Below are 18,849 nucleotides of genomic sequence, written 5' to 3' on the forward strand. Positions count from 1 at the left end.
TGAGGGCAATGCAGATGGGAACAACAATAAAAATTTGTTTTCCACCCACTGGATTATAAGAAATTAAAATGTTTGGGGATGTCTTTTTAATTTTTTAAAAATATTTTAATGCTAGCCAGGCGTGGTGGCGCACGCTTGTAATCCCCGCGCTTGGGAGGCGGAGACAGGAGGATCGCACAGGTTTGAAGCCAGCCACGCTGGCTTAAAAGACCCTGTTTCCAAATAAAAATATAAAATAGATATGGGAGTGTAGCCCGGAGGTAGAAAGAAGGGCTTCCAGGAACCCCAGTACCACACACACACACACACACACACACACACACACTTATATATATATATATATATATATATATATATATATATATATATATATATTCTTTAAAAGGGACAAACCCAGGGTTCAATATCCAGTACTGCTGGGGAGGGGGGAGGAAGAATCTATCTATTCATCTATCTTACATTCTTCACTAGAAAAAAGAAAGATATAAAGAAAAGGCAAGCCGGGTGTGGTGGCACATGCTTGTAATCCCAGCATGTGGGAGGCTAAGATAGGAGGATCGAGGTTTGAAGACAGCCTCAGTTACTTAGTGAGGCCCTTTGCAACTCAGTGAGACCCTGTTTTAAAATAAAGAATGAAAAATAGGGCTGGGGATATATCTCAGAGGTAGAATGCCCCTGGGTTCATTCCCAGTACTGAAAAAAAAAAAAAAAAAGAAAGAAAGAAAAGAAAAAGAAAAGGCATGGTGGCTCTCACACTTGTGATCCCTGTACTTGGGAGGCTAAGACAGGAGGATCACAGCTTCATGGCCAGCCTCAGCTACTTAGTGAGGTCCTCTGAAAATTAGTGAGAACTTGTTTAAAAAATAAAAAAGAATAAAAAATTGGGCTGGGTTCCCAGTACCAAAAAAAAAAAAAAAAAAAAAAATTAAAAACAGGGCCAAAAAAATTTTAGAGTAGATAAAGGATTGAAAAAAAAAAAAAAAAAGCTGCAGTGGTCCAGTTTTAGGGCCGGGATAAGAATCCTACCCCTAGGATTAAGTAGAAATGCATCTGTGGGATAGATTATTCTCAGGAGCACTCTTCCCATTTCCACCCCTGCATCCCCTTGCTGCAGATGTTGCAGGTACGTAATCTCCAAGCCTTCGTGCTGTGCTGGGTGTTGGCCAGGAATACTCACCTAGCTTGCTTGCTTGACAAGCTCCCTCAGGTCTTAGCCCTCACTATTCCATCCACCTGCAACACATCTGCCCCAGGTATTTTTTTGTTTTTGTTTTGGTGGTACTGGTGGTACCCAGGTGCATTCTATCTCTGAGCTACAATCCCACCCCTATTTTTTTTTTTATTTTTATTTTGAAACAAGGTTTCACTGAGTTGTGAAGGGCCTTGCTAAATTGTAGAGGCTGGTGGTGAGCCTGTGATCCTTTTTTTGTGTGTGTGGGTTTAGGGATGGAATCCAGAGGCATTTGACCTACACCCCCTGCCCAATTTTTTATTCTTTATTTTGAAACAGGGTCTCACTGAGTGGCGGAGGGCCTCACTAAGTAGCTGAGGCTGTCCACGAACCATGATCCTCCGGTCTCAGCCTCTTGAATGCTGGGATTACAAGTGTGCGTCACCACACCAGGCTGAACCTGTGATCCTTCTGTCTCAGCCTCCCAAGTATTGGAATGATGGGCGTACATCACCACGTCCGGCTCACTCCCCTACTCCATTCAAGTTTCCCCTTCACATGTCAACTCAGAGAGGACTTCTCTGAACCTCCCCAATAGCCTATCACTCTCTTCTTACTCTGATACACATTTCTTCACAGCAACTACAAGTACCTGGTGTGATCCATTTGCTTGTTTATATTCTGTCTCCATCCCTAGTATACAAGCTTCACAAAGCTTCCCTGTATTCTCAGATACTAGAACTAGCACCTAATATACTTAGTTACTCAATAAATATGTCATGCAGTCAGCATTAATGAATGAATGAATGAATGAATAAATTTATAAATGAATGGATGGATGCTTCCTGACCTGGAACTAGGTGGGGAGGGGCAGTTTAACCTGTTTGGTTCTCTGTGAGCAAATTTTTTTTCTTTATTGTATTAAGTTTAATGTGTTTGTTATAAGCAAATCGCCTTATAGGAGAAAATTTATAGGAAAATACAATGGCCTTGGCCTTTAAATCTGGGATCTGGGATCAGACACAGTTGGGGAAACAGCTTTCTGTGATGTCTACTTGGTGTGGTCCTTACATTCACTATTCTGTAGTGGTGGCCAGATTCTCACCTCCAACCCATAGATCTGGGACATCCTCAACTGCTGTTAACTTTTCTAGACTGGCCCTCATGTCAATATTCTTTTGCCATTCTGTGACAACTTTTACAGGGAAAAGTTACATTTTGGCCCACAGTTTTGAAGGTTCCAGTCCATTATTGTCCAGCCCTGTTGCTTTGGGCCATGTTGGCAGCAGCCAGTAGAGCAAATCTGCTCACCTCATGGCTGGGAAGTAGAAAGGAAAGAAGAAGAGAATGGGGTCTCAGAATCTTCCTTGAGAGCACTCCCCCAGTGACCTAAAGACCCCTACTAGGCCCCACCTCTTAGAGTTTCCACCATCTCTCAACAGTACTAAGCTGGGAACCAGCCCTTTAACACACCGGCCTTTGGGGTACATAAGAAGTACAAACTACAACGGGAACTAAAGTTCATCCTCCTCTTCCTTTTCCTCCTCGACGTCGTCATTATTTATTGAACACTCACCATGTGCCAGGCACTGTTCTGAGTGCTTCACATATACACCACCTTACTCACACCACACACTCAACCCTAATTAGAGTAAATAGGAAGATCCACTGGGATGCAGGGAGCCAGAGCTCTAAGTGCTTTCTGCCTCTGAACTTCCCAATATGGCTGGCACTACTGCTGGCTCTTGCCCCTAGGACCCATTTCAGAGGAATCAGAAGAGGAAAAACACCAACAAAGGGGGTGTATACTGTAAGAAGCCCTGGGGTGATAGGGTTCCTTTGAGCTGGTGGTGTGGGTTTATGGTTTGGGTCTAGGCAAGAGGCAGCCAGCCCTGACTGTGGAAGGAGAAGCCAGGAGGGGACTGCTGATTCCTTGGGCTCACCTGGTCACCTGACTCCACATCCTCAAAAACTCAGGCGTCTTCAGGGATAAAATCAAGGCACCAGAGAAAAGAAGTTATTCTCCTCAAACTCTAGGGCTAATGACCTATAAACTAAGGGTCCTCACAACATTGTTTGTTCTGATGGAAAGCCTTGGCCCGAGGAGATATTTTGTGGGGTGGGGATGGATTAACTGTGGATTTGCCTGTGAATCCTCCCCAGGACTCCTGCATTCTTCCCTGGGTCATTGGATTGGCAGGAACTGAGGCCTGGCCCACCGCCATTGCCTGGCACAGTCACCAGTGTTCTTAGGGGAAAATAAGCTCACAGGCCAGGATAATGAGGCACTTGAAGAGCATGACCATTTCACAAGGAAGACATTATACTGGGTTATTTGATAAAGATTGTATCAGAGGCAAAACTTTTTACATGGGACACAGGAAGAATTGCAAATTAGCTTGATATGCTAGAATATATAGAAGGAAGATATTAGCAAGGACACAACAAAATAACACATAAAAAGAACCATATATTAGGTATGAAAAATACTGCAATTGAAACAAAGATGGTGATAAATGAGGTTGGTAGCAGAATGAACAGAAGTTTAGAACACTGTAGAGAAGCCGGGCGTGGTGGCACACGCTTGTAATCCCCGCACTTGGGAGGCTGAGACAGGAGGATCGCACGGGTTCGAAGCCAGCCTCAGCTACTTAGTGAGGCTTGCAGCAACTTAGTGAGACCCTGTTTCCAAATAAAGTATAAAAAAGGTATGGGAGTATAGCCCAGAGGTAGAAAGCCTCTGGGTTCTACCTCCAGTACCCAGTACCACCAAAAAAAAAAAAAAAAAAAAAAGAACACTGTATAGAATAAAAATCAGATTAAAGAGATCTCTCAGGAGAAAGAAGGATGAGGAAGTAGAAACACACAAACACTTATATATAAGCCAAGAGATACAAATAGAAGCACTAGCAACTAGTAGACTCAGAAAGGGAAAAACAGAAGTGGAAATATGTGAAGAAGTAATGGGGAAAATTTCCCATATTTGACAAAATAAAATGGAACACCTCAGATCGAAAGGGCCCATATGGTCCAGTAAAATTCTATTTTTTTTGTGTGTGTGGTGCTAGGGATCACACTCAGGGCCTTGTACATGCCAGAAAAGTGCTCTGCCACTGAGCTATATCCCCAGCCTTTTTTTGTTTCTTATTTTGAAATGGGGTCTCACTAAATTGCCTGGACTGACCTCACACTCACAGACCTCCTGCCTCAGCCTCCTGAGTAGGTGGGACTGCAGGTGTGCACCAACATACCCAGCTTGGCTGGAAACAGTTTTGGACAAAATATTTAGATAAGAGTGGAGAAAATTTCAGAAGATGTTATAAGAGATAAATGAAGTAAAGATAATGTTGTTACCTTCCTGTTGCTATGACAAAATACCTGAAAACATCAACATATTGGAAGGAAGATTTATTTACTTTTTGTGTGTGTGTGGCACTGGAGGTGGAACCCAGAGGCTTTCTATCTCTGAGCTATCCTCCCAGACCTATTTTATATTTTATTTGGAAACAGGGTCTCACTAAGTTGCTGAGAGCCTCACTAAGTAGCTGAGGCTGGCTTTGAACCTGTGTGATCCTTTTGTCTCAACCTCCCAAGTGCTGGGATTACAAGTGTGTGCCACCATGCCTGGCAAGGAAGATTTATTTTGGCTCATGGTTTCAGAGTTCCCAGTCAGTGCTTGCTTGGCCCCATTGTTAATGGGCCTCTGGTGAGACAGAACATCAGAACATCATGGTAGAGAACAGGCAGCATAAAAGAGCTATTCACAGCATGGCTCTAGGAGATTATCTACCTACCTATCTATCTATCTATCTATCTATCTATCTACCTACCTACCTACCTACCTACCTACCTAATTCTAATTATCTGGGGCAAAATGTACCCTTCAAAGGCATAACACCAGTGACCCACCTCTTCCAACTAGGTCCCACCCCCTGAAGTTTGTACCCTCTCAGTAGTATAATCAACTGAAATGGTCAGATTTCTTAGTGGAGTTTGGAGTCTAACAATCATTTAGCTCAGGACTATTGATATAGGTCTGTAGTAGAGTATGTACTTAGTACGTATGAGGACCTAGATGATCCTCAGTACCAAAAAAAATTAAGACTAAAGAAAAAGAGAAAATGTAATGGTAATCATTCAGAATCAAGCCTAGATAATGTTTCTGTGATGACAGTTGGAAGAACAGCAGAGACCAGGGGACTGGAGAGTGTGACAAGCATCTTTTTTTGTGGGGCTGGGGAGAATGTGATATCAGGTTCAAAATGAAAAAGAAATAGAAGACGTGGGACAAATGGAGTGAGTAAAATAATTTGCCCAGGATCATATAGCCCTCTTAGAAGAACCACATGTGAGCCAAGCATGGCTGGGGTGAGGCACCTGTGCTCTAAACTCACCAGCTGAGAGCATGAGGGGCATGCTGCTGCCCACTGGGTGCTCTCTTTCAGTTTTGCTCGTCGCCTTCATTCCAGGCTGCGAATGGATGGAGGGAGGCGCTGGCCCTGTGTTCAAGCCCAGTGCCGTGAGCCGCCTGATCACATGGCAGGATGGTCGATGCAGCAGCGGGTTCTTGGCTTCTCTCCCCCAGCCAGCATCCCATCTCAGTGTGGCCACAGGGTTTGGCTGTGCAACCATCTTCTGGCTTTTGAAAAATAGGTATGGCACCTGCTCTTTTAACCAGTGCTGTATTTCTGGGGGCTGCCACTCTGGTTGGTCAGCATTTCACTTGCTGAGTTATGCCTCAGTGAGCATGGCCTGGCCCAGGGTGCCTCACAGTTCCCAGATTTGGTCCAGAATGGTTCTGTTTTGCAGAGGGCTCTCTATTGGTTATCCAGCTCTAACCAGAAGGTGGAGAGATGCGGACAGAGAGGGCAAGTGACTTGCCAAGGGCTGCAGGCCTGCTGAGGAAAGCCATGTCCTGCTCTTCCCAGCACAGTGCTTCTTCCCCCAAGGCCCCTCCCCTAGGGCTGACTTGGGCTGACTTTGCTTGAAGCATGCTGGGAGGTCCTTACCCTGGTGCCCAACTGGACTTGGGCCGCACCGAGCGGGGTGTGGATGTGCCTGGCTGTGCCATGTTAAGTCCTCTCTGCCCACAGCTAGGTGCAACATGTGCTTCCTCATCTGTATTAAACCAAGTTGAATTGTTTTTGGTGTGAAAACAGCCCAGAGTTCCTGAAGTCCTACGATGCAGCTGGTACCATCCAAGACTATGTGGTAGCCATGCTGTGCGGCTTGCCCAGACCCCTCATGTCTGACCAGAATGCAGCCAGCTGGGGCTATTTCAACACGCAGAGCCAAAGCTGGAATTTGGAGATGTGAGTATAGCTTCGAGGGCTGGCTCAGGCTGTAGGGCAGGCACCTCTTGAGTGAGAGCTGCAGTGGGGTTCCCCATCTGGAACTATCACTGTTGTGTCTATGTATATGTCTATGTCTATGTCTATGTCTATGTCTATGTATATGTATATGTATATGTATATGTATATGCATATTGCGGGTCTGGGGATGGAACCCAGGGGCACTCTACCTCCGAGCTATACCCCCTGCCCTATTTTTTATTCCTTATTTTGAAACAGGGTCTCACTAAGTTGTGGAGGGCCTAAGTAGCTGAGGCTGTCCATGAACCATGATCCTCTGGTCTCGGCCTCCTGAATGCTGGGATTACAAGTGTGCACCACCATGCCTGGATCTATCTTTTTAAAAATATATTAAACAAGCTGGGTGTGGTGGCGCTCGCTTGTAATCCCAGCATTTGGGATGCTGAGACCTGAGGATTATGGTTCGCGGACAGCCTCAGCTACTTAGTGAAGCCCTCTGCAACTTAGTGAGACCCTGTTTCAAAAAAAAAAAAAATAGGGTTGGGAGTGTAGCTCAGCAGTCGAATGCCCCTGGGTTTCATCCTCAGACCCACAAAAAACAAAAAACAAACAAACAAAAAAATAATAAAAAAAGAGAACAGGAGGTAGTAAGTTGAAGGGATGCCCTTTAAGTTTTAAGTAAACAATCATTTACCTTTTCAGGTACAGAAGTCCAGTCCCTTATAATTTTACTTCCTTCAGGGTCCACATTCTGAGCTCTGAAATAAAGCAAAAAAGCTCCTGGTAGTTCAGGTAAAGGATTTTCTAGCATGTTTTATAAGATTGGCAGCCCTGTATTCACTAACCCTGAGCAATAGGTGCATTTGAGGCTGGTGGGTTTAACTTTGGTATGGTCCATGCTAACCAACTCTAACTGCATTGGATTCCTGGCCCGCTCCCTTTCCAGAGTATTTGTTTTCTCCAAACACAAGGGGCCAGGATGCTTATGAAATGTGACTCGTATCTCATCTTTTTTGGTGGCTGCTGTTTAAACTGGTTGTGTTGTTCCTTAGGTGAATCCTAAGCTTTCGTTCCCTATTTACAAAAAACCAAGTTCATGGTCTTAAAAAAAGCCAAAGAGACAGTCTGTGGCAATACCAGATTCCGTCTTCCCCTCTCCTGTGTGTGACCTATAGCACTTTCCCTTGCTAAGTCTCCTGGAAACAACAACAAAACCCAGAAAACCAAGCACCAGATAAATGCAAGTGTCCGCCTTTGTGTTGCAGACTGAGAGCCTCGGGCTTTCCTGTCCACCTGCTGCCCGACATCGCTGAGCCAGGCAGCGTGGCAGGAAGGACGTCCCACCTGTGGCTTGAAATTCCAAAGGGGACGCAGGTGGGTGTGGCCATGGGTGATTTACAGGCCTCTGTCTACTCCTGTATGGGCCAAAGGACCGATGCAGGTATGTTTTCCTTTTGTTCTTTCTTAAGACTTACACTGGTGCCTTCTAAGCACCAGCTCTGTGCAAGGGCCTGAGAGGTTTACTTAACTCAGCAGCCTTAGCATCCTCATTGTCCTGAAAGATAAAAACCATCCTCATCCTGCAGCTGGATCCCTTTGCTTGGGGAGCTTACAGGCCAGCAGGCAAGTTCTGTTTCAGACTGACCATCTGTGCTTACCTTCTAAGGATAGGCAAGGGATGTGGCTCTCTTAGTTGGCTTCTTCCTCTCTCCCTCTCCTCCTCCTTCTTCCCACCCCCTTTCTCCTTTCCCTTCCCCCTTTTCTTTTATCTTTTTATTTAATACTGGAGAGTTAACCAAGGGGTATTTCGTCTCTGAGTTATACCCCCAACTTTTTTTTTTTAACTTTGAGCAGGGTATCTAATGCTTGGGAGACTGAGACAGGAGGATTTCAGGTTCAAGGCCAGCCTCTGCAATTTAATGAGTCTCTATCTTTAAGTAAAAATTAAAAAGAGGCTGAGGAGCTGGGTGTGGTGGCACACACTTGTAATCCCAGCATTTGGAAGGCTGAGACAGGAGGCTCATGGTTCACAGACAGCCTCAGCTACTCAGTGAGGCCCTTTGCAAATCAGTGAGACCCTGTTTTCAAATAAAGAAAAAGAAATAGGGCTGGGGGTATAGCTCAGAGGTAGAATTCCCCTGGGTTCCATCCCTAGTTCTGCAAAAAAAAAAGAAGAAAAAAAAAAAGGCTGAGGATATAGCTCAGTGGCAGAGTGCTTGTCTAGCATATGTGAGGCTCTAGGCTAAATCCCCATTATAGCAATAAATAAACAAACAAACAGATATTTATTCAGCTTATGGATTCTAGAGGCTGGGAGGTTCATAGTTGAGGAGCCACATCTGGCAGGGCCCTTCTCGCTGAGTCATGGCATGGTAGAGGGTATCACATGGGGAGACAGAGTCAACTAGCACAATGAGCTCCCTTTTATAATAAAACCTATTAGTCCATTAATCCATGAGTGGATTAATTCATAAGAGCAGAGCCCTCATGATCCAATTACCTTGTAAGCCCCTACCTGGTCCCTCTTCATAATATCTCTTAATGGGGATTAAATTCCAACATGAGTTTTGGTAGGGACACTTAAACCCTATCAAGGCCTTCTTTCCACTAAGGTGGCCAGAGTCACTGTTTCCAGCTTGGGGCATCAGCCTGTGTTCAGTGGGCAATGCAGGTTGGATCCCCTCACTAGGGGACCCCCTTATCTAAGGGCTCGAGTGGAGGACATTGTTGTTTTGGGCTTATAGTCATGGTAGCAAAAAGTACAGGTTATTTTCTTTCTCTCCTCCACACACCTCCTCTACCTCTTCCTCCTCCTCCCTCTCTCCCTTCCTTTCTTCTCTCTTTCTTCTTCCTTCTCCTCCTCCTTCTTTTTTTTGGGGGTACTGGGTATTGAACTAGGGTCATTTTACCTTCAAGCTAAACCCCAGCCTGTTTTAATTTTTTATTTTGAAACAGGTCTCTCTAAGGTTGCTGAGGCTGGCCTCAAACCTGCAGTCCTCATGTCTCAGCCTGCCAAGTACTGGGATGACAGGCATTACCATGTCTGACTGTGTTATTGGTTTTCTGAGCCTTGTCTTGCTCTCATTGCTTCTAACTCTCTAGAGGGAAGAGGAATTAAATGCTGACCTCAGTTAGTTTGGTTCCTAAAAACATACAAGTTCCAGAAGTCACCCACATCACTCCTCTTTGTCTTAACTTGTTAAGACTCTAGGTCAGATTGAGGGAGGGGGAATCAAGATCTACCTCTAGAAAGCAGGAGTAGCTAAGAATCTGTGACCATATTTTTAAAACTACCATACTCCCCCACTGCTCTGGCATGACCTGTGACCCCTAAGTTAGCCCCATAGGACAAACTCTACTCTCTCTTTGGTCCTCAGTTCTCAACATCAGCACCTCAGTTCAGCTGGCAGCCTCCATGCCTTCAGGATTCCAGCCAGCGCAGACTCCGGACCCTGCAGCCCCAGTCGCCTACTTCCCGTACTTCGACGGGACCTACCTGGGGGTGGCAGCTTCCCTCAACGGTGGCAATGTGCTGGCCACGTTTGTCCACATGCTGGTTCAGTGGATGGCAGATCTAGGTAAGGCATGGCCCATGCAGTGGTGTGTTCTGCTTGTCCTTTCTGTGTGGCAGTGTCTCAGAGCTTAGTGTAGGGGGTCAGTGTCCAGGTTCAAGTGTGAGACTAGGTCCAGCGTATTCCTTCCAGCTTCCTTTCCTTTCTTCTCTGAGCTGCCATTTCCTACTCTCTTCTTTGCTGCAGGTGTGGGGGCACCTTTGCCCTCACCTTGACTGGGGAATATGGCCCTAGTGACTTACTTTCTCTGCCCCAAAGTCCCTTGCATGGAAGATTTCCTCTTCAAGACTTCAAATAGCTGAAATAGAACAAGCAAACATGTGTGAGCAAAAGCATTCCTAGTATTTGACAACATCATAAAATCCTCATAGTTGTTTGAGTAGTTCCTGTTTCACTTTCCTGGAGGGCTGAAGACCCTGAAACCCTCCTGCTCCCTTCTCGTATTCCCAGGGGAAAGTGCATCAATCAGGTCATCCTCTACTCTGCCTGAACAGTGGTACCTGTAATTTTCTTCTTCCACAGGAGGTCTACTTTGCAAGCACTTAAGGCAGAAATGACATTTTTGGTCAGCAGTCCAGGTCTAGGGAAATCATGGCCATCAGATGTGATAGTCACCTGGAGAGGCTCAGAATCAGGTAACTGCAGAAAATTTCCAACATAGGAACCAAGTGAGGTGCGGGGAGTGTTAGGAAGATCCTCCTGGCTGTGCAGATGGTGTTGTGGACTCAATCAGTTATAGAGTTCTAGGCCAGAGGCCTGACTCCAGGGTCCCAGCAAACCAGATCCAAACACTTGCCCCAAACACCTAACAGAAAAGGTAGTGAGAAGCAGGAAAAGAATTTTAATCAGTCTGGCCATATTGGGAAATCGAAGTGAGATCCAGCATCTTAGCCCTGTTTCTGGATGTTTGACAGAAGATTTAGGTTTAAATTGGGGAAGAACTGGGACGGGGTGAGAGACATGCATAATTAAAGCAGTCTTGGTCAAGCTGTGGTCTGGCTGATCGTTCTCTCAGTTCTGGTTCTTTGAGGTGGCTCCAGAGAAGTCCTTTTCACTTGAGGGGGCTGTGAAAGATGCCTGACATTCATACATCAGACCTGTGGTGCTGGAGGGCCCTCTTTACCCAAAGAGGATTGCTCCTGCTGTTTTTGGAAGGTGCAGTACAACTGAAGACTGCTAGGTGCCACTCCAGGGCCCGAAGCAAGATTGCTACAAATCTCGCCTCAGTCTTGGAGGGGAAGGAGATAAGGTTAGGTAAATTTAGGAATAATAAACCTTGTACTACCAGTTTTTAGATGAACACTCCTTAAATAATTAGCACGTGGACACACATGGACCTGGAGTCAAATACAGAGTGAAGGCAGCAGTCCAGCTTCACCTGCTGTCACTTACTCCTCTCTCCTCTGCAGCCTCAGCAGAATTTGCTCTTAGCAAAGGCAGCCTCTCTGAGTTCCTGTTACATTTTCAGGCAGGCCAGGCACGTCAGGACCTCAGAGGGAATTCTGCCCCCAGCTGGGGGCCCTCTCCACAATGCTTAATGAAGGAGCTGAGAAAAGGTTTGCAAGTTCCAGAATCTATATCACCAGAACCCCAGGCAAACCCTTTATCTAGATCAAATCCAACTGGATTTGATCTATCAGGTGTTCATTGACTTGTCAGCAGGGAATACTCTTTATTATCCCTGGAAGAGTTGGTAACCTTTCCCTTATTTCTCTGTAAGTCTTTTTGTATATTCCTGACTCTAGTTTGTATAAACCAGGGAGTGCCTTGATAGTTTGTTTTTTTATTGGTATATTGTAATTATACATCCTAGTGAGGTTCAGAGCGACACATACATGCATGCACACAGCATTCGTTGTGTGCTCCCATCTTCTCCCTCTCCAACACCCCCTCTCAGTTTGGATTTTTATGTGATTTACCCTTTTATGAAATTTCTACAATTATGTAACTTAACCTTTGTTAACATCTCTACAATTATGGAGGTGCACCCCAAGCCCTGAGTATTTCCCAGTGAGGAAGAAAACCTTGTATATATTTTAACCTTTCCTTAAAACTTTTTTCTGAATTTTTATTAAATATAATCACATGACTTGAATACAAAAAACTAAACTCTAAACTTCATTTGTTTTACCACTTTCCCCGCTAATGCCCTTTTCTTGTTTCAGGATCTGGTGTGTGTGGTATGGAGTGCTTAGCCACCCTCTCTTCCATTGGCTTGTCTCCTCTTCTCCCCTCTTTTCCTTTTAACCTGGAGGTTTTACATTCTGTACCTGCACTTTTAGAAGTTACAGGCACACTAAGTTTCCTGGGCATGGAAATATCATATCTCATGGCTTTTGTGGTAATATAAATTGGTACAGCACCTAATGAGTTACCCCTTAAAGAGGTGGTAATATTTTATTTTTCTGTTAAGATCTTTGCATACTCATGATTCTTATTTTGATGAAATATGGAGCACTTTGAAGATTAGTATTTTTATGTAACTTAGCCTTTTATGAAATTTCTCTGATGTTTTTTAACCCAGCAGTTGTCCTTCAATGACTCAGTCCTACAGATTTATATGCTTACACACCTTACTTGGTTATTCACTAAGAACATGACTTTTATTTTTATTTTTGTTGTGCTGGGGATCAAACCCAGGGCCTTTCACATGCTAAGCAAGAGTTTTACCACTGAGCCCAAGAATATGGTTTTTAAAAGCCCAAAAATAGCACCGGGCATGGTGGCAATAGCTTGTAATCCCCGCTTGGGAGGTGGAGACAGGAGGATTGTGCAGTTTCGAAGCCAGTGCGCTGGCTTAAGAGACCCTGTTTCCAAATAAAAATATAAAAATAGGTCTGGGAGTGTAGCCTGGAAGTAAAAGGGTTTCCAGGAACCCCAGTACCACCAAAAAAAAAAAAAAAAAAAAAAACAAACAAAAAAACCAACCAACCAACCAACCAAAAAAAAAAAAAAAAAAAAAACCACCCAAGAATAAGCCAGGCATGGTGGCGTGTGCTTGTAATCCCAGTACTTGGGAGGCTGAGACAGGAGGATCGGGGTTCATGGACAGCCTCAGCTACTTAGTGAGGCCCTCTGCAACTTGGTGAGACCCTGTTTCAAAATAAAGAATAAAAACTAGGGCTGGAGTGTAGCTTGGAGGTAGAATGCCCCTGGGTTCCATCCCCAGTACCGGAAAAAAAAAAAAAAAAACCAAGAATCTAGGAAGATAATAAAAAAAAAAATAGCCCCACCATTTCCACTCCAGTCCTGGCTCTGACAGGTTGTCACTGTAACTCTTAATGGCTTCTCTGTGTGCTTTATAGAAACTCCAGTCTTTGTTTTGATTTGTGGACCAGATTTTAGCTGAAACAGAGTATGGAAGCCAATGTGCTGGTCTCTGATGAGTTTTAGGGGATTTGGCTAGTGCACCCCCCAGAAATCCAACTGTGAGGGTTATAAAGCACTTGGCTCTTGTGCCTTCTTGGGGAGAATGGGACGGGGTGAGACCAGTAGTGTGTAGAACATCTGGAGCCAGGGCCTGAAATCCTTATCTTCTGGAGATGGGGGCCAAGAAGGATTTTTTTGGCATAAAGGCCTCCCAACATGCGAAACTGGCAGCACTAGCAGTTGGGTGCAGAAGGACTCACAGGTTTTTCCTTTGAGCCCTGGCGTACCTTTGCCTTCTGAAATATCTTGGGACTTCCAGGTTTCACTTCCCATGGAAAGGGAACTAGCTTTGTCTCATAAGTATCTTTTTGAAGACTCCCAGGTTCTTAGCTCCCCATCTCTGTTTCCACAATCAGCTTTTGCTGCTCGTCTTCCAAATATGGATCAGAATCTTTCATTCCTTGTTTACTCTCTTGTGCTTTTTGTCCTTGAGTATTTTCATTAAAAAATTAAAGCAAAGCAAAGAAAGAGAAGAAATTTGAGACTAGGGATGTAGCTCAGTGGTAAAGTGTGTGCTTAGCATACCAGGGCCTGGGTTTAATCCTTGGCACTACTAGAAGGAGAAATGCAAAAGAAAAGAATAAGAAAGTTGCTGATATATTTAGTGATATTTATGTTCTGATGATGTGACTCCACTCTGACTCTCTAGGTCAGTGGTTCTCAGCACTGCTGCATGCTGGAAATCATTGTAAAGTTTTAAAACAATATTGGCAGGCTGGGCATGATGGTGCATGCTTATAATCCCAGTACTTGGGAGGCTGAGACAGGAGGATCACAGGTTCAAAGCCAGCCTCAGCAACTTAGTGAGATTCTCAGAAAACTAATGAGACCCTGTTTTCCAAATAAGGAAATACAGTCAGGCTGGGGGTGTAGCTTGGAAGTAGAATTCCTCTAGGTTTAATCCTCAAACATACACACACGCACGCACACACACACACACACACACACACACACACACACACACACACCACAAAAAACCAAACCAATATTGGCATTCTTGTCTCATACCCCAAAATGCTGATTTACTTAGCCTGGAGGGGGGCAGAGGCTGAGGGGACATTTTTTGTGACTCTGATGCCAGTGTTCTTTGATAAGTGTTGTTTTTAGTAAGGGACAGCAGCACCCACTTTCTGGAGAAGCTTTTAACAAATGCTCAGGGTCTACTCCAGGCATGCTGAGTCAGAGGCTGAATCTAATATGATCTCTTGAGTGGTTCATTTGCACATTTACTTTTGAGGAGCGCCTACAGATCTAGGCCGGTGGCTTTCAGACCTGTCTGTATTTTAGAACCACCTAGGGAGTGTTTAAAAATTCTAACAGCCCAGACCAATTGCAGCAGAATGTCTGGGGTGAGGCTAATAGTGCTTTCAGACTGCTCAGGTGGTTGCCTCAGTCTGGATAACTTTATTTTCATCAAAGGCAGATTTGCTTTCCCTCAGTTAATGTAAGTTAGAAATCAAAAGTGATTTTTTTTTCTTTTTTTGTGGTTCTGGGGCCTTGTGTATGCTAGGCAAGTGCTTTACCACTGAGCTACACCACAGTCCCCAAAGTGATCCTGAGATCAAAGTGTATTGAGGCTAAATATCTATCCCTTTTGTTATTTTTATTATTTTATATTGCAGAGCTAGAATAGTGGGCAGGAAAATCTGACCAAGACTCTGGTTTGATTCTAAGCAGCCACCTGATGGCCAGCACACCACTTTTCCCTGTGCCCCCTGCATATTATGATGGTGGCCCAGACCGATCAGCATGGGAACTTGGGATCTCAGCCTTGTAGAATCCCAAGTTTCGACCCTGCTGCTGCCTCCACTGCATGTGGCCTGGGATGGGACTGAGCACAGCTGCCAGGGCCTTATTTTTTCAGCCTGAAGTCATGAACCACTCTTTGCTGTCACCCTCATTCCCAGGAGGTGCCAGTATAGGAGGCCTGCTTGCTCTTCAAATGATGAGCTGGGATACTGTTCTCAGATTAGAGATATGCACCAGTGTCTTGGTGTTAAGAGCCCATGGTAGAGTTGTATTTTCTCACTTGATTTTCTTCATGTTCTTGATAACATGAGGCAGTTATGTGTGTTCTTGTTCATTCATTCCCATTCATTCCCTCCCCCCACCTCTCTCTCTCTCCTGGAGATTAAACCGAGGGACATTCTACCTCTGAGCTTTTCATTTTTTATTATTTTATTTTTTCTCTGGTACTGGGGATTGAACCCAGGGGCATTCTACCTCTGAGCAACACCCCCAGCCTTTTTTAGTTTTTGTTTTGAAACAGGATCTCACTAGGTTGTTGAGAGTCTCACTAAGGTGTTAAAACTGATCTCAAACCTATGATCCTCCTGTCTCAGCCCTTTTATTGTTTATTTTGAAACAGGGCCTTGCTAAGTTGCTGAGAGTTTTGCTACATTGCTGAGGCTGGCCTTGAAACTGATCCTCCTGTCTCAGTCACCAAATACAGGGATTACAGGCATGTGCCGCCACACCTGACTATGTTATCTCTTTGTATATGTCATGTACAAATTATCTGATCACTGGAAGTTCTTGGGTGAATTTGCCTGGTGATGCTGGTTGCATTTCAGATATTCCAATAGCAGCTTTGATGATACTTAGCAATCAGTGAATGCATTTGGCTCCCTTGGGGTCAAGGGTCCCAGATGTGCTATGATGCTGAGGTTAGGGTTAGGTCTCACAGCAGCACTGATAAGCTATTTCCCTGAAGTTTGGTTGGGATGGCAGTGGGACAGCTGGCTGGGATCCAGGGTGGAGTCTCGCTGGCTAGACTGCGTGAGTTCCTGAGCCCAGAAGCTTCCAGCTGCAGTGAGGAGGAGCAACAAGTAGACCATTCTTGCTCCTGGGAACTTATACAGTCTCATCAGGGCCGACTGAGCTCACATAGATCTTCTGTTTCTGGCAGGCCTGGAAGTTGAAGAATCCACTGTGTATTCCTGCATGATCCAGGCAGCTGCACAGCAGAGAGACACCTGCTTAACTATTACCCCAACAGTACTGGGGGAGAGGCACCTTCCAGACCAGCTTGCCTCAGTGACCAGAATCTCCTCCTCTGATCTCTCCCTGGGGCACGTGACTCGGGCCCTGTGTAGAGGCATCATTCAAAACCTGCACTCCATGCTTCCATTCCAGCAGCTCAAAGAGTGGGGTGTGAGGCGGGTGATGGGGAGCGGGAGTGCGCTGGCCAGGAATGAGGTGCTGAGGCAGGAAGTGCAGCAGGCCTTCCCTTTGCCAGTGTCCTTTGGGCAGGATGTGGATGCAGCCATTGGGGCAGCTCTGGTCATGCTCCAGAGAAACCTCAACCAGAATGAATCATAGTCATCAAATCTTTGGTTAAAGAATCACTGTGAATTTTACCCAATGAAGATTCCCAATACCATGTCTGGGCCATTCTTTTCCTGACAGTTTTGTCAGCAGCTATGCTTCATCTTGAGGTACCAACTTACCAAGAACTTACCTTTAGGGCCTAGGTATACTCTAATAATACGGCTAGGAGTCACCAACCAGACCAGTGCCTTTTGAAAGAGACCCACATGAGAGCTGGTTGAAAATGTAAGTGTGTGTGTGTGTGTGTGTGTGTGTGTGTGTGTGTGTGTGTGTGTGAGAGAGAGAGAGAGAGAGAGAGAGAGACAGAGAGAGAGACAGAGAGAGAGACAGAGAGGGAGAGAATGTGTGTGTGTGAGAGAGAAAGAAAGACAATGAGAACACACTTACTTACTTCTTGGTCAGCAGTCTCATCTGTGATTCATCTTTAGACAGAAAGAAAATAAATGTCACTTAAGACACCAAAAATTTTAGTAGCATAGCTTCAACTAAGCAAAGAAGACCTGCCTCATATTCAGTGCTTGGATTGATTTCAGGGACATGAAGTCCAAGTGTGGCTCAGATGCACTATTGGAAACGTCTTTCCCTATTGGTACCATGTGACCAAAGGCCTCCTTTCCAGGCTCACACTGTCCCTTGGCTACAGCTGGCCAGCTGGGGCAGAGCGTGATCCAAGCACAAGGAAGTGTGCCGTGTGGGATGAAGATGCAGAGCCTTTTGCTATGTGATGTCTACTCAGAAAAGCCTGCTGCACTGGGGCTACCCTACACCCTCACAATGTAGCACAGGAAAGAGAAGCAGATGGCATGAGCGGCACGGGGACAGAAGCTCAGTGGCCAGCACCATTCTGGCATATCGTTCCCAAGAAGTTGACAAGACACCAGTAGCTCCCTTTTCCAGGATGGTGTCTGTGCAGTCTTCTGTTTCCAGCCCCACCAGAGGAGGTGGCCAGTTTCATCATAGAGAGCCCCTTATCATGCAGGACTCAGCCCTTCTTTCCCTTCCCTTCTTTCCCTTGGTGTGGGCCTTCTTGGCCCATCATGTTCCTGACTCAGCAGAAATATCTTGCTCAAGTTGGCATCCTGGTAGGATCAGAGCAGAGCATCCTTTTTTTTTTTTTTTTTGGTGGTACTGGGGGTGGAACCCAGAAGCTTTCTACCTCCCGGCTACACTCCCAGACCTATTTATATTTTATTTGGAAACAGGGTCTCACTAAGTTGCTGAGAGCTTCACTAAGTAGCTATGGCTGGCTTCAAACCTGTGCGATCCTCCTGTCTCAGCCTCCCAAGCGCTGCCAGTAAGTGTTTGAGGCCAGCTAGTTCGAACTAGACTATTGTGCTGGGATTAGGAATGCACACCATATCCTAGTCTGAAGACCTCATAGTAAGCCAGGTATGTGGCACACACTGTAATCCCAGTATTTGGGAGGCCGAGACAGGAGGATCTTAGGTTTAAGACCAGCCTCAGCAACTTAGTAAGACTCTCAGCAACATAGCAAGACCCTGCTTGAAAACAACACCTACAGCCAGGCGTGGTTGGACACTCTTGTAATCCTAACATTTGGGAGGCTGAGATGGGAGGATTACAGTTCAAGGACAGCCTCAGCTACTACTTAGTGAGGCCCTTTGGAATTCAGTGAGATCCTGTTTTAAAATAAAGAATAAAAAAAAATAGGGCTGGGGATGTAGCTCAGAGGTAGAATGCTCCTGGGTTCCATTCCCAGTACCGAAAAAAAAAAAAAAAAACCCTACAGAATGAGAGATTTTTCCAGCTATTCCTCTTATAGAAGACTAATATCTAGAATATGTAAAGTACTTAAAAAACAACACTAAAAAAATCAAGCTAGGCGTGATGACACACGGTTGTAATCCCAGCATTTGGGAGGCTGAGACAGGAGGATCCGGATTTTCAGACAGCCTCAGCTACTTAGTGAGGCCCTTTGCAACTCAGTGAGACTCCGTTTCAAAATAAAGAATAAAAACTAGGGACTGAGGGTATAGCTTGGAGGTAGAATGGCCCTCGGTTCCTCAGTACTGAA

General features: G+C 45.2%; 1 protein-coding gene across 1 annotated transcript in view; it reads left to right on the forward strand.

Moving 5' to 3' along the window:
- SHPK (sedoheptulokinase) overlaps window positions 1-16,805 on the forward strand; it is a gene marked incomplete at its 3' end in the record, with an annotated part of 29,958 nt that extends 13,153 nt beyond the window's left edge. Inside the window, exons 3-7 of the mRNA XM_080712301.1 lie at window positions 5,641-5,824; window positions 6,331-6,483; window positions 7,749-7,924; window positions 9,861-10,061; window positions 16,393-16,805. Of these exons, the coding sequence (XP_080568427.1) occupies window positions 5,641-5,824; window positions 6,331-6,483; window positions 7,749-7,924; window positions 9,861-10,061; window positions 16,393-16,805 (1,127 nt within the window). The remainder of the gene's footprint in view (window positions 1-5,640; window positions 5,825-6,330; window positions 6,484-7,748; window positions 7,925-9,860; window positions 10,062-16,392) is intronic.
- Window positions 16,806-18,849: the final 2,044 nt, after the last annotated feature.

This window comes from Muscardinus avellanarius (assembly GCF_963383645.1).
Source record: "Muscardinus avellanarius genome assembly, chromosome: 16".
NCBI classification, from domain to species: domain Eukaryota; kingdom Metazoa; phylum Chordata; class Mammalia; order Rodentia; family Gliridae; genus Muscardinus; species Muscardinus avellanarius.